Below are 25,938 nucleotides of genomic sequence, written 5' to 3'. Positions count from 1 at the left end.
GCGTACCATGGTAACAGAAAAGAATGACCAAAAAAAAATCTAAAAAAAAAGAAAACATTTTTTTTCTCTTTTCTCTTTCTTTCTTTCCAAGGTGGAAATAAATCAAGTTTTGACAGATCTCAATGAAATTTGGCGAACATCTGTTACTCGACCAACATGTAGTCTTCCAAAGGCAGTAAAGATGATTACCTTCAGGGTGCACGTGTAAAACATGTTTCTTCCTCAAATATTGTGGTAGTCTTCAGTAAAGATGTTTGTCACAGTTTCAAGACAAAAACATGTCTTGTGCAGCTTTATAAGGTGCTTGGAGGAATCATTTTAAGAAGTTTTAAATTTTGGGCAGCTACTAAATTCAGTGATTACCATTTAACTTTTTGGAATCACATGAATTTGGTTCCTAAGATTAACTTCAAAAGCTGGAAGTCAGTTTAGGAAGCTCTTGAAATTCAGCATTCAGAGGTTGCCAACATTTGTTTTGGAAGTACATTTTCGATTTAGGAAGTGTTGAAACTCTGCAAATTCCATTTTGCCAAGTGCCAAAAACAAGATTTGGTAGTCAGCGACCTAAGAGCAAACTCCAAATTTCGGCATATGGTTTTCACGCAGAAGCCCGCATCGCATAACGAGATGGGAGTTTCTAATTTTGACTGGTTAAAGCTATGGTCTGGTATTGCGGGGCGGCATTTCCAAAGACTACTAAATTAAGAATTGGAAGATTCAAAGTGGAGACTCGTGACAATTGCCTACCCAATTGGAATTTGAGATGCAATTCTTCAATTGATATGAATGATTCTCTGCTAAACAAAAAAAACGGATCATCATATGCCGAACGCTTGAAGTATTTAATTTGGTTTGACTTTAAGTCAACGGTAAAAAGATTGATACTTCAAGTCTTGCTTCTAGCGACTGCATGCAATGCTTCACCAAGTCTTGAAGTGGGGGCATTTGTAGACAAATAAAATTTATTTATTCAAGATTTATTTAAATTAAATTGACCTTGATTAAATTAAATTAAATTATAGAAGTCCATTATGTTTTGGACTAGCAAATTGGGGCAATATTAAATGGGCTATTAAATCAAATTAAATTTGTAATGCCCACTCAAAGTAAAGTGAATTAATTAATTTATTAGTTCACAAGGAACTATTTAGATTGGTTCATTATTTAAGCCCAAGTTAAATGGATTTCTTGAGGGACAAGTGATCCAAAATGCAGGAAGGTTCTGAGGGTTTTCTTGAAGATTTAGCCTACATATTTTGGCTATAAATAGAGGTCTTCCCTCAAGACAAAAAGAGATAAAAACATCCCTAACTTTCGGAGAAACTCTGTCAAATTCTCCCAAGAGTTTTTTTTTTTCTGAAATCCAAGTCCAAATCAAGCCAAATAAATTCTCCTACCATTGGTGTTGAAGACTTAAGAGTTCCAAGTGTTTGACGCTACCATCAAATCAATCGTTTTCTACGCCAAAATTGTAGGAACCACTCCTTCAATCGGAGAATAAGCTTTTTGGGACCTTCGATTGAAGCCATTCGAAGAGAAGAATCAGGGGATTAATTTCTTTGATTCAATAATTTTCAGAGATTGTAACCTACTTATTATTTAATTCAATAAATTTGTGCAAGTTTTCTTGTCTTTTATTTTAGGCAACAAAATTTGTGCATACAGGCTGGTTCCCTATTTCATCTTTGAGTTATCTGATGTTCTGCTTCAAAATTGGATTAGTTATCCATTTATTTCTTTAAAGTTATATTTGGTTAACTATAAAAGAGTTTCCATAACTATCAGCAGAAAGAGGAATGCAAAATACTATAACTAAATTAAATCTTCTTGTCCATTAATATCAAAATTAGCTATAATATTGAATGGATGGATGTTTTAGTTATAAGTAGCCGCTTGTTATGAGTTAGTTGAGATTCTTCTTATGTATATAGACATCTTCAAATCCTGACAAGTTCGCAGACTTTCAAGTTAGCAATCAAATTAATCTGCTAATTGTAACACTTTTTTTTGGATGTGTAAATGTCAACTGTAACATTTATATCGGTTTAACAAGGAGAGTGAGTAGAGATTTAGATGAGGCAAGATGAATAGTTGACATGAAGTCCAGAGGTTTGGGAACATGACGAATTGTGTTCTGTAATTAGATTGCAAATGTTAGGCCAGTTAGTTTTGGTTTTGAAATTTTCGGTATCATGGTTACTTTGACAACTTGAGTTTGTTGCCCTTGTACTTGCCCATACCAAATTAAATACGTTTTGCATTTTCTGGTGGACAACTTGTTCAATTTCATGTTTAAATGAAGGTAAATGCAGTTAGTCTATGTCATGCTTTTGGAGCCTTGCTTCCATGCTAGTCATTTTAAGCTATTCCAGTTTTAGATGGTTGATAACATTTTCTTGTGAATAAAAAATCATCTTATAAAAGGAATGGAATTTTCCTCACGTTGAAAGAAGAAGTTCTTTCTTTGACCTTCTCAGGAACTTCTTCTACATATACGGGGGGTTTTTGGGTTGTACTTTGAGGAAACTGATTAACTGTTCAGCATGAAAGTTTTAGAAGATGAGCTGTGCACTTCCACAAGTATGATGAAGATGAAGAAGAGTATTCTTCTTTGGAAAATCTTGTTGTCCCTAAACTTTCTTTTATCCTCTTCGACACTCCTATTATTTAGTAAGTTGCAAATGGCAAGCATGGAATTAGTTGCTTTAGATATTCTATAATAGAATATCTAAATGTGAATCCTAATTATGATATTTGCTTTGGGTTTTCTGATACATGGTGATTTACTTATCAATCATGCCATCCCAGTTGGATATTTCTTCTGCTTGCTGCTGCTATTAATGTAGTGGAATTGAAAAGTATACTTTCTTCTTCCGAGAGAATAATATTTGTCCACATGCCTTCATGTGTTTCTTTTGATTTCCCTTCTTAGATAAACATTTTAGTCAAGTTTAGACGATGCCTGTTGGAAAAGAAGTTAATGAATTACTTGTGTTATTAAGAATTGTTTCTCGGTTGAAAAGCAGATATGGCCAAGATGTAGTGAATCAAATGCCATGCGGGGTATTTTGAATTAGAAACAGATGATCTAATATGAATAACAAACTGCCATCAGGTAGATGGCTGGTTTGAGGTTGAGTTTCATGGTTTCTCTTTCTTTTTTTTTTTTGAAGATGAAAATATGGGATAAGATTCTTGAAATGTGATTTAGTCCTCAAATTTTGTGAAATTTGATATCCATTAACATTAATAGGTTTGAAGCCATTTTAGATTCTTTTCCGATCCTTAAATTAATTACTGAGATATTGATTAGTGAGGTATCTACATTGCAATAAGGAAAGAAGCAATGTGGATGCTGAATATCATCAATGTTTTATTTCTTCATGGGACGATGTTGACCATAGATAGTAAATAGTCTGCGCATCTTTGTCAATTTTTCTTTAGGGCCTTTTAGAAAGCACAATCATCAGCAGTCTTTAAACTTTTCTTTTTCCAACAATCATTTTTCACTCACTGGTGCAAATGTCGAATGAATTTGGATATTGAGTTTTCGTCCTTTTCCACACGCAGCAAAATAACTGAAATTCATTACAACTTTTTTGTTTTTGAGAACCTAGACACTGCTATGGACCATGTCGTGGCCCTGGCTAGTCCTGATTTTAACACCTGTTGCTTTTGAAACAAATTAGACCACTTCCTTGTCTACAAGCCTTTAAATAGTGACATTTTTATTTTTATTTTGCATGCCATTCACTTTATGTTTCTTCAAACTAATGTAAGAGCAATTCTGCATGTCATTACAGTTAGGCTTGTGGATATTCTCTTAGTTAAAGTGTTATTTTTTCTGTTTTATTTACTAACTGTTTGGTCTCAAGGTTAGCTTGCATCCGAGTACACATTAGTTGTGTTGTCTTAAGTATCTGAAGTGGTTTCTGAATTTAACCTTGGCTTATCTATCATAGTTATTAGGGTTTTTATCAGTTTACCTCCTTAAACTATACCCCAACTATCAGTTTAGTCCCTAACGTTAACTTTTAGTCACTTAAGTCGTTGGACTAATGGTGTTGACCGTTAGTCCAAGGACTTAAGTGACTAAAAGTTAACGTTAGGGACTAAACTGATAGTTGGGGTATAGTTTAAGGAGGTAAACTGATAAAACCCCTATTTTATAATTTACTTAAAAAGATATGTTTAGATCCAACTTAATTATAAATGGACAAATATACCCATAAATTGCCCTGCTAACTAACTAAAGTTTAGTGAAAAATTTTATAACAAAAATACCCTCTCCTTGTACTTTAAGTATAAAACAAAGATTAGAAAGCTTTTCTCTCCTCTATTTTCTTAAATTGTTTACAAAATTTTTTATTTTGCGCAATACCTTGTCAAAACATTGCAAATATGATGATATCGAAGTGTGAAATTTTATAACCTGTTTGCACATCATCGAGCAAAGACAATCTTAGAAGGAAAATTTTATAGTTATTCCATTATAAGGTCTATTTTTTCTCAAGTGATATGTTAGTAAAAAAATTTTCCCTAGTGTTCCTTTTCTTTTCATAATTTTCCAAATTATAAGAACATGCGAATTTTTCCAAATTGAAGCAATTCTCACATATTAGCAGGGCAATTTATGGGTATATTTGTCCATTTATAATTAAGTTGGATCTAAACATGTCTTTTTACGTGAATTATAAAATGCCTTCTCATTTGACCGTTAGTCCAAGAACTTAAGTGACTAAAAATTAACGTTAGGAACTAAAATGATAGTTGGGGTATAGTTTAAGGGAATAAACCGATAAAAACCCTAATTATTAAAGGTGTGTCACGGAGGCACAGCAAGGGGCAATTTTTGCACATACTTTCTGATATAGGAAATTGTAAGAAAGCTCACATCTTTTTGGCTTGGGAGAAAGAAGCTCTTAGGAACGCAGTTTTTCATTTTTCTCCTTTTTTGTTGAGTCTTTAATTTTAGAGTTGGCTCATTGAGATGATTATTCAAAATCTTTAGTGGTTTCTTAATATTATCTACTTTTCATCATGTTGTTTCGGGTTGATGTACATTCTTTATTGTGACTATGATGGTGTGTTAATATGTTTATGACTCTTATATAAACGTGCTTAGTTTTTTGAGGTTGGTTATTGATGCTTTATTTTCTGTGCTCTTATTGTGAATGATTGAATATTGCATATGCTGTTTTTTTTTTTGGGTTCATTTATTAGTTATGCACATCTAATGTGAAAAAGCAAGTGTCGTGCCTTAAGCCTAAGATGCAGGGACCTTGGTCCCTAGATGCGCCTTGTGGCTCAAATAATTAATATCTCAAGAATTACGTCAAACAGAGGGGTGCCAGTATCTTTGATTTGAAAGTGTCCATATCGTTCGTTTGTGTTTCATTCTATGTATTAATTCAATATCTAAGAAAACGCTTATACGAACGCAAGTATTCAGACTGTATGATATATATATATCCTATAGGTCTCCACTCACACTACTGCATAGATATGTTTGCCCTTTTATTCCTGATAGTGCGATTCTGCCACCTGCTACATTTTCTCAGCTTGACCCGCAAACTTCATATTTTTCCTATCTTCCTAATAATGCTTCTTAATTTATGAGAGATTAGTGTACTTTTAGCTTTCTCAACGGAGAAACAAAATCTGAAGGAACTTTCTAGGGAAATTTACAGAGCTCCTCCTTCCAACATTTCAACTCGATCTAGGAGGCATCGTAAGAAGGTCTCACCTATTTGTAATTCTTGCAACTGTCTTTCTGCGTTTGATTTTAGAATAGTTTTTTTTTTCCTGATTTTTGAGGATATGGCGTGTGATATACTTTAGTTTGCTTATTGTATATTAGATTCATTAGGAATTGAAACAATTTTTCTCAATTAACCATGCCCTCCGTTGACCCTTGGACTTAAGCGGTATCTGTCTATGTGATGCAGAAGGAACTGCTTTAATTTTCATATCTGGTGTTCTTTGTACAACTCTGAGGACAACTAATTTTAACAGTTACAAAAATTGAATTCTTAGAAATAGTCAATCTTGGAATTAGGAGTTGGGATTCGTTCAAGATTTTGGGATATTAATTGAACTTGTCAAAAGATAATCAAGATTCCGAAATTTTGCTGACTAATTGTGTGATAGCCTCTTAGTTTTGGCTTAGAAAGAATAGTAGGTGAATGTATGGACCATCTAGAATATAAATATTTCTTTCTTGAAAAAGGTAGAACTACTAATTTTGTTTTGTCTTGACCTTTCTTCCAATGTAATAATATGGTTTATTTAATATTTGTTTCATAGTTCTGCTGGGTATGCAAGGTTTTCCTTTTAAACAAATTAAGAAATTCTCTTATTTTTTGTGGTATGTAGGAAAATTGTACTTTTTTACTTTATATACTGGTTTTTCTTTGGTGGACATTTTTATGTGAAATTGAGTTTGAGTTTTTCTCTTCAATTCCACAATTCTGTTCGACATTTTGCTTCAAATCTTGTTGTGGTGTTATGAAATTCCCACTTCAACTGCTATGAGGTGGGAAGATTACTGATAGAGAGTTTAGGTCATTAAAGATATATTGGAGTTTAAAATTGTTTCTAGTTCCAATCTGGTTTTGAGCCTTTGTTGCTTATGTTAAAGATGTCATAGATTTGCAGCATATATTGGCAGTTGAAATTACTGCACTGAAGGTCAACACAAAATTCTGCTATTTTTTTTTTTAATTTCTAAAATTCCGCTTTTGTGTGAAAGTTTTGTCAGACAGATTGGTTGATGGAAGCCATGTTTTAACTCTTGCTTTGTTGCTGCCTTGTGCCCTTTTGGAACCTAATCTACACCTTTTAAGCAAGTTACTAGAAAAATGCATCTATTACTTTTGTCTCATTAAGTGTTTTTAGACTTAAATTGTTTTCAGTTGCATTTTAAGGTCTTTTTGTTTAGCTCATGCCTTGAAGAAAATGTTATGTCATGAGTAAGCCACTGATTTACGTCCTAGAACTTTCTGGTGATTGTATATGGTTTATAACTTGTCATGTTTAAATGTTTAATAAGTGAATGTTGTTTTGTAGGTTGAACTTCCAAAGGGACCATCATCCTTCACCCATATTTACCATAATGATTTTGTTGGCCGAAAGTAAGATTTCACATTGTTTGTGCTCCTTGCTGAGTGATATTTACTCTGTTGAACCGAGTGGTAAATTTAGAGCTTGTCTACTCTTCTCCTTCTTATGGTATGTGATTGCTTGTATGGTTTTTACTTAGATTACTGACACTTTGCTTCTGGACATCTTTAATGGGCAAAATTAGGGACGCAAAGAAAACTCATCAAAATTTCATTTTACCAATCTTAGTTTGCAAATTAATGTAACATTGCAAGCACGCACCACTTGTGTTAAGGATGGATAAATGTAATGAAGTAGCTTTGGATTTTAGCTGGACGTTTATTCCTGCTTGTAATTATTTGCCTTTGAAATCACATATTAAAGTACTGCTTTCTGCTCTCAGACCAAAGAAGCTGAAGGATGATGATGTGGCCATTTGTGTCTATAAATATGATAACCCTGAAAGTGCGTGCGGAGAGGGGTGCTTGAATGTCATGACCAGCACAGAATGCATACATGGGCACTGGCCATGTCAGGACTATTGCAAGAATCAGGTAAGTTTTACTATTTGAGTTATCTATTGCAAAAATTTCCACAAGGGGACCATAACCTTTGTCTGAGTTTTAGTCCCAAGAGAGATTTTGCAAGAAAGTGAAACAGGACTGGTACTATAAATAATTTTTTAGCCCCTAGAATGATGATTAAGTTGCTATAGACCTGCTACATGATTTCTGATATGGCTTATGAAAATCATGTTGTTGCTGACTCTGATTACATTTTAGTCTTCCCAGTTGACACATCTTGTGCTGGGTATAGGTCCCGTGATGATGTGGAAAAGGACTTTACATCTGTTATCACTGAGTCTGAACTCTTATATGAGGTGGACCTGTATGTTTGGTTAGCGTTGAACCCTTGCCCTCAAGAAACCACATTAGAAATGGCATTAGTATACTTGCTTCTTGTACTTTAGCCGATGGATCTAACACTAAAATTAAAGAACTAGGTACTGTAGAAATTAATCCATCTTTTCCGTTGTCTTCTGTTCTTTACGTACCCAGTTTGTCTTTTAATCTAATGTCTGTTAGTAATCTTACTAAATTTTTATAGTGTTCAGTTATTTTTTCTCTTGATTTCGTTGTCATTCAGGATTTGAAGACAAAGAGAACGATTGGTGGAGGGCATGAGTATAATGGTCTTTATTTTCTCAACCCCAATGGTTCGATTGCATGTCCTACTACTGTTTTTTCTCTTGAAATTCACTGTCGTTGGGTCATCCATTTCTACAAATTTTGAAAAAGTTGGTTCATACTTTGAGTCAGTTGTCTTTATTAGAATGTGAGTCCTGTCAGTTAAGGAAGCATCATTGTGTTTCTTTTGCCCCTAGAGTCAATAAATGGGTTTTTGAACCCTTTTTGTTAGTTCATTCTGATGTTTGGGGTTCTAGCCGAATCACTTCAAAGTTAAGTTTTAAATATTTTGTAATCTTTATTGATGATTTTTTCAGAGTTATATGGTTTTATTTAATGAAAGATCGTTTAGAATTATATTCCATTTTTTCTGCATTTGTTACAGAAATAAAGAATAAATTTGGTGTGCCTATAGTATACTTCGCAGTGATAATGTGAAAGAATATTTTTTCACTCCTTTTGATACTTTTATGACTAAGTCCGGTATTATTCATCAGTCCTCTTATTCCCACACTTCACAACAGAATGGAGCTGCGGAAAGAAAAATTAGACATTTAATCGAAATTGCTCGAACACTTTTGTTGCACATGAATGTGCCCAAACAATTTTGGAATGATGCAGTTCTAACTGCATCTTATTTAATTAATCGCATGTCATCTAATATTTTTGGAGGTCAATTACCTCACTTCATTTTTTTCCTCATGAACCTGTGTTTAAATTATCTTCTCGTATTTTTGGATGTGTGTGTTTTGTTCATCAACTTATTTCTGAGATGGATAAATTAGATCCTCGTACTATTAAATGTATTTTTTTAGGATACGCACGAGCGCAAAAAGGGTATACATATTACAGTCAAGTTTTAAATCGATTTTTTACTTGTGTTGATGTTACTTTCTTTGAATCCACCCTTTATTTTATGAAACAAGGTATGCCTTGTGAGTTAGACCAGTGTCTCTCTTTTCCCTCTCTTATTTTACCAGTCCCTTTCTCTTTATTACCTGAGTTATCTAGTCCACCAGATTCCGCAACTCGATTATCTCGTCCTAATTTTCAAGTTTACTTTTGTCGTTCCATAGTTGAGAAAGCTTCTGATATGTCATGCACTTCATCAATTAACTCTCAATCTTCAAATCCAGGTATGACGCCCTCTTATGAGTTAGATCTTCCTATTGCTTTACGCATAGGTAAGAGGTATTTAATTCTCATCCTATTTCTAATTTTGTTTCTTATTCTTGTCTCTCTCTGTCATATTCTTATTTTGTTGATTCACTTGATTCTATCTCCATTCCTAAGTATATTACCCATGTTCTCAATCAGCCTGGTTGGAGATTAGCTATGCAAGAAGAGATGTCTGCTTTGGAGCAAAATGGTACTTGGGATCTTGTCCCTAAGCCTGTTGGTAAATGGGTGTATACTATTAAAGTTCAGCTTAATGGTTCTATTGATAGATTGAAGGCTCGTCTGGCAGCTAAAGGATTTACTTAGGTGTATGGAATAGACTACTTAGAAATATTTTCTCATGTCGCAAAGATTACCTCTATTCGTCTTTTTATCTCTTTGGCAACAACCTATAATTGGTCATTGCATCAGTTGGATGTGAAAAATGCGTTTCTACATGGAGATTTAGAAGAAGAGGTATATATGAAACAACCTCCTGGCTTTGTTGTTCAGAAGGAAAATTCGCGGTTGGTTTGTCGTCTGAAAAAATCCTTATATGGATTGAAACAGTCTTTTAGGGCTTGGGTTGGTCGGTTTAGTAGTGTTATCATGGAGTTCGGTCTGACAAGATGTGGAGTAGATCGCTTTGTATTTTATCGGCATTTTAATGTTGGTAAGATTTTATTAGTTGTTTATGTGGATGATATTGTGATTACAGGTGATAATGTTGTGGGGATCTGGAAACTTAAATCCAATCTGCAGGCAAACTTTCAAATAAAGGATTTAGATCATTTACAATATTTTCTGGATATTAAGATTGTGACGACCCCACCTCCCCTTAAGGCGAACCAAAGGGTTCGGCGGACCGCCTGCCCAGCTCTCGCCGGGACTCAGTCGTTCACTACAGTCCTCAAATGAATTACAAAATAAATCTCAAATATACATCCAAGTCTCCAATAATTACATATCAAAAGCGAAGCGTCCACGCTTCCGCTGCGCCACTCTGATCCTTAATACCAACTATGATACAGGAGGAATTTCAAAATTTAAAGTACACATAAGATAATTCATCCGATTACAGGAATAAGTACTACAAGCCCTTCTTTCACCACGAGCCATGTGGAGGGGAATAAAATAGTTTTGGGGTGAGCTAGAAACTCAGTGAGTAACCAGTAAAATCAGTAAGCAGATATATTTCACAATAACGTATTTCGATGATGTCATGATTCAGAGATCAAATGTACGTTTATTGCTCTCGTGAGCCAGTGAAATCGTTGCACTTAAACACCCAACGCTCAAATAGATCCAGTAACAGTGAAACAGTAAGAGGGAGCCATTTGCTCCAGATGAACAGTAAACAGAGGTGGAGACGTTGGTGTTTAGCACAAGACTTCCCAAGAACTCAGTGAAGCCAAATCATGTCATGAACTCACATGCAAGCACGCATGATATGCAGTCGAGTAAATAATGCAAGAAACGGTTCAAAAGTAACTTTAGAAACAGTTTAAGGTCATTCACCTCCACGACTCAGGAACCATCCATCATATATCATTATCTTGTCCGAATCTAAGCTCTAAATCACAAACTCAAAGTCATATACAGAACCATCTCATTTCAATAGCCATTCTATAGGCTCCAAGTTATATGATTACCAAACCAAGCTAGGACATATGCGGAAATGACGTTTAACAAAAGACAGATTTGACGGGTTTTTGCGGAAAGGACACATCCGAGGCTACACTTATTGGATTGAGGTACAACTTATACCGTTTCGAAGCTAAGTCAAAGGCCTACAACTTTGATGAAGACCACTCAGTCCAGTTCATAGTGTAGTTAGGTCAAAATTGAAATATACGAAACCAGAATCTCACAAACAGGTTGGCTAACCGCACAATTGTTAAACAGCAATAACTCAGGCTACCGAAGTCCGATTGAAGTGTATCTTATGGTGTTTCGAAGCCAAAACACAACCCTACATTTCTTATGAAGACCTCCAAGGCCAAATCATGCATTTTCATGATAAAAAATGGAAAACTACACGAAAACAGAAATCTGGGCGCGAAACAGGTTTCATGGACAGTCAAGGGTATTTCGGTCATTTCACATGCTACAGTGGTAGAATCAAGCTGAAATTTTGTAGGCAACTAGTTTATACCATTGGGTACAACTTTTATGTTTTGGGCAAAATCTAATTCGGTAAGGATCAGAGTGAAAAGTCACAGTCAGATTGGGTGAAAAGACAACCCTGTTCATTGAACTCCTACCTAGACCAGTCTGGGTATTTCCGACCTTTCACAAGCTACTGAGCTTAGATTGGCCTGAAATTGTACAGGAAACTATAAAACATCATTCTCTACAACTTTCATGTTTTAACCTAAGGCTAATTCGGCCTCTAGCTTGCTCAAAAAAAATCGGACAGAACAGGGTCATTCAAAACCCTAACCTGGAATTCATGCATTCAAGTGCTAATCTTCCACAAAACAACATCTAAAACCACTAATAAGCAATTAATTGAAGTAAGGAGGATGTTCTAGGCAAAATACCTTAAAACCACAAGAAAAGTAGTAGCTTAGTGGTTTTTCTTCCAAAACAACTCCACCAAGACCTTCAAACTCCCTTAGCAAGTCACTTTTGTGGACTAATTCAAGGTGTAATCGGTTGGATTTCAAGATTTGTACAAGAATGGAAGATGAAAGGTTGAAACTTTCTTTTCTTTTCTCTCAAGAGAGAGTCAGCCAAGAGAGGTGAAATGAAGGTGATTTTTGGGTCAAATTGAGGTTTTAGTAAAGGTAAGAAATAATGGTCAAAGTCCAAGCTCGAATGAAAAAGTGACACGTGGCACCTTGTAAGTTTAACACTTATCCTTTTGTCTCTCCACTACTAATCCATATAGGTAACTTCTAATTATCTCTTAGCACCTTGTATAATAATATCACTTAATACAAAACTCCAAAAAGTTGTCAAAAATATATCGCATTTACCGCACTAGTGGGTCCCACCTCCAGTATACACTCCTTATTTCTCAAAAACTACCCGATACTAGAAAAATCATCTTAAAACTATATTTGCTCGTAAACTTTATCTGGTGAATTTTTCTAATAAAGAAAATGTAGAAAAGGCGGGCGATTAAATAAAATAAACCCTAGAAAATTAAAAAATTTCCGGGTTCTCACACTCATTCTTTTGGGGCGTCACAAAGATAGATCGGTCTAAATGTGAGATTTATTTATGTCAAAGGAAATATGTACTCGATATGCTTAGTAAAATTAGGATGTTAGGTTGCCGACCTGTGAATACTCCTATGGATCCTAATATGAAATTAGTAGGGGATCAAGGTGCATTACTAGATGATCCTAGGCAATATCGAAAACTTGTAGGTAAATTAAATTATCTCACTGTAACGAGACCCGATATTTCGTTTGCAGTGAGAGTCGTGAGTCAATTTTTTGAGACCCCTTGTACCAGTCATTGGGATGTTGTTATATGAATTCTTAGATAGTTTAAGAGTGCACCTGAAAAAAGATTGCTGTATCAAAATCATTGACACACTGATATTGAAGGATATAGTGATGCAGATTGGAGTGGGTCTACCTCAGATCAAAAATCGATGATACGATATTGTGTGTTTGTTGGTGGTAATTTAGTGTCGTGGAAGGGTAAGAAGCAAAAAGTTGTCTCCAAATCAAGTGTAGAATTTGAATACCGTGTTATAGCTCATATTGTGTGTGAGTTGATTTGGTTGAAGAGCATGTTACTTGAAATTGGGTTTGAGTATAAACAGCCTATGAATTTAGTGTGTGATAATCAGGCGGCTGTTCATATTGCGTCTAATCCAGTGTTTCATGAAAGGACAAAATATATTGAAGTTGATTGTCATTTCATTCGAGAGAAATTGCTTGATGGTGTCATCATGTGACGGCTCCACCTCCCCCCTAGGGCGTACCCCAGGGTTCGGTGGGTCGCCTGCCCAGCTCTCGCCGGGACTCACTCACTCACTACGATCCTCAAATAATTTACAATATAAATCTCAAAAATTACATCAAATTCTTTAATAATTACATAAACGAGTATATCAAGTTATACAAACCACGAGTACCAGAAGTACCCTAGAAAAGCTGATAACTCTAACCACCATGACAAATATATACAACTTACTAGTCCACTTATAACAAGTACAAGTTCAACTTATCTAAACACCTTCCCGACCGATCCCCGTGTCGGCCCCCTGCTAAGGAAAACAAATAGAATGGGGTAAGCTATATGCTTAGTGAGTAATCAGGGGTAAAAATGTAATTTTTACATGTCAACATTTGACCGGTAAGAGCAAAGCAAAAGCAGAAAAGTAACACTACATAGTAAGGATACGGGTGGCTCCCAAGCCAACTCTTGCCCTGGTTGACCCTTAAGATCCTGAGCTACACAGCTCACTTCTCTTGCCCAAGTCACGAGCAATAAATGCTCTAAAATATTTTTCAAGCAATAAATGCTCTGGTTCAAGCAATAAATGCTCTGGTTCAAGCAATAAATGCTCTCAAGCTATAAATGCTCTGGTTCAAGCAATAAATGCTCTGGTTCAAGCAATAAATGCTCTGCAAATATTCACAAGCCATGAATGCTCTATAACAAATCATAAAAATCATATTTCACAGGTATTAATAGCAACTAATGGGGTTTAGATCGAGTGTGATAAAGTACACCCTCGCCTAAGTGCCCATTCATAGTAAACTCATTTTTGTATTGAGTTACACAGAAATCCTGATCACTCACCTAAAGAGCAAGTATAACGAGAGAAAGTACGGAAAGGAATTCAAATCGCCAGCTAGTGGGCCCCACCGACTCCGTCTAGCCCGCCTTCGCCTGTAGCAGAAGTTTGAGCCATATCATCACACAAACAACTACTAAAGGATGCAAATTAAACAAAACGGAAAAATCGGCACATGCACGCGTGCGGAAACGGCAATGGAAACGGCCAGATTTGACACCAAAAATCGTTTTGATCAAAAGTTTGGCTGGGAATGTCGGATCAAAGTGGGTGAGACACCGCTTCGAAGCTATGAGGAAGGGCTACAATTCTCATGAAGACACCTTAATCTAGATCTGAATGGAAGCAGGTCGAAATTATGGAAAACAGTACCAGAAATTTACGTGTTCGGGTGACAAACAGGGTTATTTTGCTGGACCATAACTCACAGCTCACAGATCCAAATCAAGAAATTCCAAAGGCGTTGGAAAGCTAGGACATAAGGCTATAACTTTCATGTTTAGATCAAAAGCTGAATCAATACAGGGCATGGAGAAAAATGGGTCCAAACATTCCTGTCAGAACTGTCCAAACTTGAAGGCAGTTCTGACAACCGATCTTGTCTTGGTCATAACTGGAGCTACGGGACTCGGATTTGGATGAAATTTATACTGTTTCGAAACTAAGAGATAAGGCTACAATATTACAGAAGGTCACCCAACCCATTTTCGAGTGTAACCAGGTCAAAAATGTAAGAAACTACACCAGAATCACAAAAACAGATTCACAGAACGCGTTCTAGCGGAAACATCATAAATCAGGCTATCCAAGTCCAAATCCAGAAATTCCAAAATCAGATGAAAGCTAAGAAACATGAATAAATTTCATCAGAAGGTATCAACAACAAATTCGGAAGAAATTCCAGCCAAAACAACTAATTATAGGCGCAATTCTTACATTCGGGTAAAACCAGAATAGCAATAGTAATTTTGACTTATCTCATTCTACACTACTCCGATTGACCTGAAATTTTGTAGGCACCTCTAAAATGTCATTCCATACAACTTTTATGTTTTGAGTTAAGGCCAATTCGGCCTCTATCTATGACCTAAAATTTCGGACAGAATGTAGCTTCAAGAACCCTAGATTTTTCAATTTTCTTCCAAAACAGAAATTGGTTGAAATTAATCACTTTTTCCACCTTCTAGATGCCTTATATACCATTTCCAATCATTATACATAGCCACACAATCATGCTTATATTAAAACAGAAAAATCTCCAAAAATAATAAAACTTCACCAATTCAACCAAAACTCAAGATTTAATCCATAAATTTGCATCTTATACTACCACTAAGCATGATTTAAGCATCAATTAAAGGAGGAGGGTGGTTCTTCACAACTTACCTTAAGAACAAGAGAGAGAGAGCTATTGGTCACCTTAACTTTCCAAACAACTTCACCAATCACCTGAAAATCACTAAGTGAAGGGGTTTTATGGAGTAATTGCAAGATCAAATGGTTGGATGGTTCAACTTGAGCAAGATTGGAGCTAAAACTTGAAGAGTTTTCTTTCTTTCTTGAGAGAGAAAGGGTCGGCCAAGTTTGCAGAAATTTAGGTGCTTTTTGGGTCAAAATTGAGTATTAGTAAAGGTAAGAAATAATGGTCAAGTCAAGGTTGAATAGGAAGGTGACACTTGTCACCCTTTTTAATGCAACTCTATCCTTTTGTCTCTCCAATGATAGTCCATCTAGGCATCCTCTAATTATCTCTTAACACCTGATAAATTAAAGCCGGTATCCAAAACTTAACTTAATTGATCGAATTTTGCCGAACTTTCCGCACTAGCGGGTCCCACGTCAGATATACGCTCTTAATTTCTCAAAAACTAACCGATACTAGAAAAATCATCTAAAAACAATATTTACTCATAAACTTTGTCTGGGAAATTTTTCTAATAAAGAAAATGTAGAAAAGGCGGGCGATTAAAAAAATAAACCCTAGAAAATTAGAAAATTTCCGGGTTCTCACACTCATACTTTTCGGGGCGTCACACATCAAAATATCTCATGTATTGTCTGTAGACCAATTGGTTGATTTGTTTAAAAAGAGTTTAGGGGGTTTTTGAGTGAAATACATTTGTAACAAGTTAGGCGCTTATGATATATATGTTCCAACTTGAGAATGAGTGTTAAGAAAATATAAGTATTCTTGTACATAATAAATTAGTAAGGGTATTCTTGTAAATAGTTTGTTAGATTTGTACTACTATAACTGCACTTGAGAGAGAATGGATTTAGTTGTTGAGCAAATGATTGGGTCGATGGAAATGAAAGATAACATGATTAGGGTTTGTTGAGAACAATCCAGACCAAAAGGTTAATGGCCTAAATCATTGCAGAAAGACTTGAAGGTTCGGATTTAAAGGTTGATTGAAAAATGAACTTTGAAATTTCATTAAAATATGATATTGATGGCACAAATACCAAAAATACCATACAATGGCTTTGGAAAATCATGAGGGTTGGCTATGAAGATTTGACAAAAGGAGTATTCAGGATTTGTTCCAAAGGGATTTAGAATTGATACTCCATATGAACTAAAAACTTCTAGTTCATATTGGTTTCGAATTCTTTCTATATCTTCTTTGTCCCAAAGGTAAGGTATTTCATGGATATTTGGTGGTTCTGAACAAACAGGTGTAAACATGAAACAGGTTGAGATTTCTTTTCGGGTGGAAACTTCTTTGGTTGGTTCTTTTCTTGAAAAGAAATCAGCTACAATATTTTTTTCCCTTTAATATATTTAACATCAAATGAGTATTGAGAAAATCAATCTGACCAACAGAGTAGTTGAGGATGAGGGATGGTTTTTGTTTAAAGTGCAACATTTTAGGAAATGATCCCATATCCATTTCAACCAAGAAAGGATGAAAAATGAGAAAGAAAGAGAATTTTTTAATTCCATTTCTTACTACAAGAATTTCCTTGAAAGTGGAATGGTAGTGTGGCTTTGAAACTTTGAATTTTCCACTTGCAAATCCACAACAATACCTTTGTCCCTGTTTGTCTTCATCAAGTAGTATGGCTCCCCAGTATTTATCACTTGCATCAGTTTGTAAAATCTTTTTACCATCAGATGGGATGTACAGGGTTGGAAGATGAAGTAATTCTTCTTTCAGACTTTGGATTGCTTTGGTCTGAGATGGACCCCATGGGAGTGGTTTCCTTTTAAGTATTTTAGCCAGAGGACTAATATGCTTAGCGGTTTTTGAAAGAAATTCTCGGACATAATTTACAACTCCAAGAAATTGTTGAACTTGTGTTTTTCTCAAATCTTTTTGTGAAAAATCTGCAACTGACTGTCTAACATGTTCTTCGGGAGTGCACTGTCCTTTAGAAATTTTCATGCCAAGAAATTGGATTTCTTGTTTTGCCAAAAGCATTTTCTTTTTAGAAATCATGATACCATATTTCTTAACAATCTTATGAAAATCATTAAGCAATTGGATATGCTCTTCCGAAGTGTTACTGAAAAGAAGAATGTCATCAATATACACAAGTGCAGTGTGCAAGATAGGCTAAAAGGTTTTTATCATGGCCTTTTGAAAATGTGATGGGGCTATCTTTAGGCCAAAAGGCATCATCTTCCATTAGAAGTGATGGTTTGGAATGCAAAATCCAATTTTGTGTCTATTTTCAGGATGCATTCCCAATTGCCAAAATTCAGATTTGAGATCAAACTTTGAAAACCATTTAGCTTTTGCAATTTGAGCAAACAGAGTAAATCTATCGGGAACTGGAAACTTGACATCAAGAAGAAAAATGTTGAGAGGCTGATAGTTGATTACCAGTCTCATCTTTCCTCTTATCTGCTCAGATCTTTTGTTGACATAGAAAGCTTGACATGCCCATTATGAATCAGAGGTCTCGATGAGACCAAATTTCAAGAGTTCATTACATTCTTGCTCAGCTAGTTTGGAATCTTCAAGATTCCTTTCCGAATGACTAGCTTTTGTGGGGTTTATATCTTCATTCCTTTTAAAAGGAAGTTGGATATAAAATTCTGGGTTTTCCCACAATGGATGGTCACATTTCTATAAAAACTCTTGATGATTTGAAGCACAAGACTCTTTGATAATTTGATCTTGAAATTCTTTGAGCTGTTCTTCAATGGAGAATATCTCATCTTGGATTTTGTACAGCTTAGGGATCTCAATGAAACTTTTGAAAAATTTTTTAGACTTGATCCCATAAGGTGTAACAAGATATTGAGTGTGTTTGAATTGTAAATTATTTGAGATATTTTTACTGTAGCACTTTTTGTGATGTGATATATGTGAAATAAAAATGTAATTGGGATGATAAAAAGGTGTATTGAAAATTGTAATGGTGATGTAAACAAATAAATTTGGGCAAATAATCTCTTGTCCAAACACACTCAATGATTTGTTCTATAAATATCAAATCCACGAATAAGATCTTTTCCAGTGAAATTTTCTTCCAAAAACTTTGATTTTATTTGACAATCTAGGAGAAGTTTAATGGTGATGGGATCTTTAGTTATGAACTTTGTTTGGAAAAGCTCACCATTAGCTGTTCTGAAATCATGAGTCTTATGAACCCAACATTCATCAGGTAAGTATCTTTTTTTATGATTGACAAAGATGCACCTGAATCAAAGAAAGCTATTACTGGAATTGACTTAGAATACTTATCCAAGAAGATATGAACAAGCGTCTGAGGATAAGTTCCTTTGTTGTTTGGAGGCTCTATGGTGAATATTTTGCTTGGAATTTGCAAGGCCAAGAGAGTATGATCAGTAACATCTTCTTGTTCAGAAAATTCAGATTCTAAATCAGAGAATTGACAATGGAATTCATCCTAAATTTCTGAAATTAATTTTACTCCCCTTTGATTTTGAGGACAATTTTTTGTAAAATGTCCTAGTTTTTCACAAATAAAACATTTACTGCCTTTCCTTCCTCTGAATTTTTTCTCTTTCCTCTTGAAGTACTTCCATCTCTTTCAAAAGGTTTTTTTTTGGATAATTCTTATGAAAACTTTTGAACTTCTTTCTTCTTTTGTAAGGAATACATGTTTGACACTTCCCTTTTGTAATCAATTCAGGCTTTTTACAAGTTTGATCTAAGCAAACATCTTCTTTGAGATATTCTCGAATAACTTTCCTCTTGTTGCAAAGATCATCCAAGGATAAAAGAACTGCTTGCTTTATTTGTCCTGTAAACAAATTCAAGTTGGATCCATACGTGTTATGGATATACATTTTAGTTCCATCAGCAAGAGATTTCGGGAGTGAACTCACAAAAACTTGTTTAAAATGAATATCTGCACCAAGAGCAAAAAATAATTTAGTCATTTTCTTGAAATGTTTATTAATATCTTTACGATCATATAAGAGACATTTCATTTGGAAGAATTCTTCTCTCTTTGTTTCTTTGCTCTCTTTCAAATCTCCAATAAACATTAAATGCAGAATATTAATATTTTCAGAGAAGTCTTGTCGAGTCACAAAATACATCTTGTCCTACTCTCCTAAGCTTGACCACCAATCCTTGAGGATTCCTGAGAAATAAGCAGTGAAGTCAGACAAGATTTCAAAATGAGATTCTTCTGTAAGATTTTGAATAACCATCCAAGCATGAAAGGCCTGAAATCTTGATTCCCATTTTTCTGATGGGATATAAACAATGGTAAAGATTTGAACTCCTTTTATTTTTGAAAAGTAGATCTCTGGTTCCTAAGAGCATTTGAGATTTCTTCTTCACCATCTTCTTCATCATCAGGATGTAATACTTCTGCCTCAGTAGCCATATTTATGATCATTATTTCTTCCTCAAAAGATGTCATTTCGTCAGATTCTTCTAACTCTGAAGTTTGACTATCATCTAATTCAAAATCTTGTTATGATTCTGTTGTATCAAAATCTTTTGAATCTTCATCCAACTGGTCATAAGTGGAAATGTATGGTACTGATTCCTGATGTAGTTCTTCTAACATTGATAATAAAGGATTGTCATAGACTTTGGTAGTCTTTTCTGCTTCCTTTTCCTGTTCAAGAGAAAATACAAGATTAGAATGTATTTTTGTATACATTAATGAACTGTCTGGTTCCTGAATAATCTCTTTTTCCTTTCTTTTTCTTTCTTCTTCAGCCTTCTTGCTTTCTTTTTCTTCATCCTTTTGTTTTTGCTTATTCTTACGATATTCTCGTAATACTTTTGCAATATTAAAAGGAGGAGGAGTCTGTTCCTGTTGGCTTGGAAAGAATATAGAAGGATTAGGTGTAGTTACACCACCAAAGTAGAAAGGAGTTGGCCAATTTCTGATGGGAGTGGCACCAAAACCTGGGCTGATCTTTGGTACAAATGGTTCAATTGGTCCAACATCAAATTTAGGAATCTCACCTGTAGTCCTAAGGGTTTCAATCTGATTTTTTATGAAATGAGTTTCCTTTTTCTGATTCAAAACAAAATTAGCCAAAAATGAAGAATGTGAAGGTAATTCATATTTCAGATTTTCAAGCCTTTTTCAAAAACTTCAATCTTATGAGATACTTGAGAATTTTGCGTTTTGACAGCAGTATCAATATGATCAATTTTCCCTTTAACCTCAGTCACATTCTTATGGATAGAAGTAAGATCAGTATTTTGAACCAAGAAATTCTCAATTTGCCAATTCAAAATTTTCTTAGTAGGACTAGATATGACCATTTCTCTTGTTGGGAGAACTGTAGAATGAGCATTTTGAAATTTTGGAACATGTCTAGAGCCATTTTTGACAAAAGATTTTAGTTTAGGGAAATCTTCTTTATTGAACATGAAGATCTGTTGAAGAGGTTCCTTAGGCTTTTGGTACAGGCATTTTGATGGCTGTACCGGCTTCTATTTTTTATTTTCTTTCTTGGCCTCCTTCTCCAAAATATCTAAACATTTTTGGTAGTATGGATGGAGTTTGTGTTTGGGAACCTATGGTTCCTGAGGGATCCAGGAAGATGGAATTTGATAGCCATCAAAACCACTTCAATCTGACATGAAATTGTCAGTGTCAGGGTCCTGTGGTTCTAGATCTGGTTTGCAGGGCCTTTCCTCATATGGCTTTGTCTTCCTGTTTCTCTTTGAGGATGATGAATAATCATTATCAAAAGAATCTTCCCAATGACAATCATCACATCTGCTGCATACATCAAAATATGTGTCCAGAAATGAGATCCTGGAAGTGATATAATGGTTGTCCTTCTTGATTAAAGTAGGAAATGATATCTTGAAGATTACATTTTTCACAATTGTCATCATAAGCCTCGAGTGCTTTTCCTTCTTCAGTTGGCATCTCCATAGAGACCTGTGTAAGCATAATGGAAGGGTGAGACTTTTTTGGATTTGACTTTAAATGAGAATGATCAAAAGTAATTGAAATTCTCCCTTCTTGGATTTGGGAGATCTTTGAGTTTGAAGACTCAATAAGTTCATTTGCTTCTGAGTGCAGATTTTCGTAATCAGCAATCCAGTTGTCTGGTAATAATTGGATTAGTTCTGATTTTGAAATCTGTCTAGGAACATGGGTACTGTACACCATCTGGTAGCGGAAAGTTGCAGCAATAGCATCAGTGACCTGATCTGCTCTTATAATTTGAACTTGAACCTTCAAAGCATCTAACAAATGAGGATCAGACAGAGACATATTAAAATTTGAAAAAAGGGCCACAAAACAGTTCGAGCATTAAGAGTAGTTTCCACAGCTGTTATATAAGCATGCTAGTATTTTGTGAATTTGGTGTCAAGCAAAGTTATGCGAGCCACCATAGGTAGTCTTTTTCTACCATGAAAGGATAAGGAAAATCTGATTGCACCAAAGTGGATATAGATAAATCCTTGTTGCTTCCATTGAGAAGGAAATTCTGAAGGGATGTAGAGTGTCATGAATTGTTCCTTCTTGGTGGCAAGGATGGGATGTTGATCCACCTTTGAAGCTTGGATATATTCTTTCACACCTTTTGGATGGTACTTAATCAAAAATTTTATAACCCTTAATGGTGAAAATTTTTGTTTACCAAAAGCAGAATAAGGATTAATAACTGGCAGAGAGGTAGGATTAACCACTTCTGGTTCTACAGATATTTCATACAAATAATCTAATTTATTACTATTAATTTTATTTAACATAAGCCCACTAGAAGTAGAAGTACTCATATTCAAAATTCTAGTACTTGAACAGTGACTTTGGATGTACAATGGGTTACTTGATACAATGGGTTACTTGCTTAATCCAGTATACCAGAATTTATTTCAAAAATTCTCTGCCACAATCTATCTATAATTACTTGTCTACTGACTCTGTGATATGAAAAGAGATGCAAATATTCTAAGAGTTCAAGTATTTCTGTTTGCAACTTATTTATATACTCTAAGCATTCTACTTTGTTGAATGTCTCAAACTGGAAGACTGGAGTTTCTTTCCACACCTGTTGAAAAACACGGCAATACCAATCAGAAGGAATGTTAGCATAATCATAAGGATTATGATTCATAGATGGATTCATAAATAATAGATAATGGATAGGTATAAATGATGAAAATTTTTCCCTTTAGGTCTAGCTCTGATACCAAACTCAGAGTGCCAGTGTAACGATCCCACCTCCCCCTAAGGCGTACCAGAGGGTTTAGCGGGCTGCCTGCCCAGCTCTCGCCGGAACTCACTCACTTACTACATTCCTCAAGTAAATTACAAGGTACAACTCAAATAATACATCCAATTCTCCAAAATTACATATCATAAGCGAAGCGGAAACTAGTTCTAAGCGTAAAATGTAGATTTACATCCGATTCAATTCCAAATAGTTATACAAGCCCAAAAGTACATAAACCAAAATCAAAACTAAACTATACAAGATGTACGCCATCCAGCCACATACAAGTTCTTCCTTTACCTCGATCCCTGTGGGGAGAAGAAGATAATAGGAGGTGAGCTAGAAGCTCAGCGAGTGACCAGTAAAATCAACAGCCAAGTATATTTCACAATAAAGCATTGATATTATGTCATGATGCAGTAATCAAATGTTCGTTTATTGCTCATGTGAGCCAGTGAAGTTCTTGTACTTAAATATCCAACGCTCGTTTAGATCAGGTAACCATGAAACAGAAGTAAGGAGCCATCGGGCTCCAAAGAATATGTAAACAATAGTGGAGACATTGGTTCTAAGCACAAGACTTTCCAGGAACTCATTGGAGCCAAATTATGTCATGGCATACACCCAAACCCAAATGATATGCAATGGAGTAATAAATGCAAGAATTAGTTCAAAAGTAACTTTGGAGATAGTCGAGGGACCACTCACTCAAAATATAGTGCTTCAAGTATTCACGTTCAACTATACTCCAGGTTTGAAGTTCAGATCTGCGATAGAAATCCAATTTGAGAACTTTGAAACACGAGTAAGATTTGACACTTAAATGTTCCGTTCATTAAGAATCAACCAATTGAAATTCATTTGAAAGGCATTCGTGAAACACTTGCTCGCTTCTCAAATCGTAAGGTTTTTGTAGTATATATACTTGAGTTGAAAGTACAAGGAAATACAAGTTTACATTGGCCATTATATCTTTTCCTCAAGGGTACAAGTTCGTTTAGGTTTTTAACGTATAACCATCGATAACAAAGTAGCAAAAGTTCTCGCTAGTTCAAGTGGTAATCACTTAACCTTCACTCAAGTTGCAAATATAGTTTTCTAGTTCTCGAGTAAAAATTCGGCAGCATGCCCTTTGTGTTTACCTAATTTTTCAGCCATTTAGGCTTCATTATTTTTCCTCAACCAACCCAACATCACACATATAAGCAATTCAGGTCAAGAGCCATTCCATAGGCTCACAATATGATACGTTCCTCGATCAACACGTTTCGAGACACGTAGCACGTTTGCCCAAGGATCTAGCGAGGACGTCCAACGCTTGGAATTGCGGGATCTAGAACCAAACGGACGACACGATTTGATTCAAGACGGTAGACGACACTCCGATGAAGGTGAATACTCCAGGGGAATAGGTCGGTAGAACAATCTAGGACAGGACGCAAGACTGCTCAAAACCCTTGCCAAAGCAAGTAAAGGGGTCGAATCTCTCTCTCAAGAAGAATCGAAAATATGCAAAACTTTATTGATAAAACGTCTCCCTTAAACCTTACAAAGCAAGCCTATTTATAGGCTAAAGTGACTAAAATCCTAAAGGCTAGGAAAAGGAAAAAGTCGGCCCATGTTTTTGGAACAAGATGGGCCGGCCCATGCTCTTACTTAATCATTAACTAATTGCTAACTAATTGATGGGGCCTAAGGCCTTATTCGCTTGGTGGCCCGCTTGACTCTTCGTGGACTTGGATCATGGTGTAAACGACTCGATTGTCTCTCTCCAAGCCCTCAATATCTTAGTGAACTCCATGTTGGTCTTGAACGTTCCTTGAATTGCTTAGCCCGTGCACATGTGACTGGGCCCAATGGTACTTGAACTGGGTCATTGGTGGGCCAAGGTCCGTGCACACATCAGTCCCCTCCTCTTAAGAAGGATTTGTCCTCAAATCTAGATGGGGATGGAAGATACTAACAAGAGTTAGTAGTATGACAACTCAAATCGATAGTGCGTTTGGAAGTCAGCCACGTTGGGAACAAATGAAAGGTCACGAGCCAAGTTAAATGTCGTTTGGTCAGCTTCATTAGGCTCTCAAACAAGGACATGCGCCAAGATAGGAAAGAGCTTGTGTAAGGCTCGCGAAACTTCCAGGTAGCAATCCAAAGCGCTCTAATCATCCTTCGGCCATGCATTGTTATAGTGTCACCATTCTCATGCACAAGATAAGGATCTTCAGAATGATGCTCATGGGAGCAAGAGAAATTCCAAATCGGGTTTGTCAAGGTGGTATGACTCGTCCCTGGTTGTTGCTGATTTGGCACAACTTGCCTATTTGGAGGTGAAACATTGAACCAATCGGGTTGCACTTCCCTAGAAGTACGAACCAGTGATGTAAGACCAACGTTCGGATCTTTATTGACACATTTGTGGGTATCACCCGACAAAAGTGGCAGCAATGAAGTGAGACGCACTCCATACGAATCATATGAATTTGTGCAAGTTGGAGTTGGTGAAGTAAGCTCGTGGTGACCAGCTTTTGGACATGTGAAGAAGCACGAACATGCTCCACTTTCAGCAGGAATAAGCACGAAATCGGGTTGCAAGTCCTTAACCATAGTTGGAAAATTTTGGACAGCATTACAACCTACAAAAACAAAATAACCTTCAACTTGAAGCAATTCGGAAATCGGGTAAAGAACTAATGGTACATTATTAACTAGATGGTAAGAAGGTGTAGAGCAAGATGGAAATGAGAAAACTCCCTTTGACACTTCAATATTCCTTCTACCAATTGATTCAACTTGAGATGCCAGTGCTAGTCCTTTACACTTCTCTTTAACACCTACATGAGAGCGACAAGAGTTAGTGCTAGTATCATGCTCAAAATAAGGCAAAGGTGAGGAATAAACCATAGGTAGAGAACAAGCAGTAGAATCTGAAATTTCCCTTTTAAGACGAGCTCGAATCAATCCTCCAATGGTGTGGACGGGTTTGAGTTGACATGGTTCCATGAATTGAGACCAAAGAGATTTAGCTCCTAGAAGACAAACTCCATGGAAACTCGCAAAGTGTCCAAGTGACATGGGAATGGAACATGCCATGACCAACTCTACTT

At 35.7% G+C, this 25,938-nt stretch overlaps 1 protein-coding gene across 1 annotated transcript; it reads left to right on the top strand.

The window, feature by feature from the left end:
• The first annotated feature begins 591 nt into the window (after positions 1-591).
• Positions 592-8,610, top strand: LOC113737139 (uncharacterized). The gene is made up of 5 exons (XM_072083837.1): positions 592-667; positions 5,639-5,739; positions 7,069-7,133; positions 7,505-7,655; positions 8,248-8,610. Exons 1-5 carry the CDS (start codon positions 592-594, stop codon positions 8,392-8,394), a joined length of 540 nt encoding a protein of 179 aa, XP_071939938.1. The 3' UTR covers positions 8,395-8,610.
• Positions 8,611-25,938: the final 17,328 nt, after the last annotated feature.

Source organism: Coffea arabica, chromosome 3e, assembly GCF_036785885.1.
Source record: "Coffea arabica cultivar ET-39 chromosome 3e, Coffea Arabica ET-39 HiFi, whole genome shotgun sequence".
Taxonomy (NCBI): domain Eukaryota; kingdom Viridiplantae; phylum Streptophyta; class Magnoliopsida; order Gentianales; family Rubiaceae; genus Coffea; species Coffea arabica.
The sequence above is the reverse complement of the archived record's forward strand: the minus strand, read 5'-3'. Positions and strand labels throughout refer to the sequence as shown.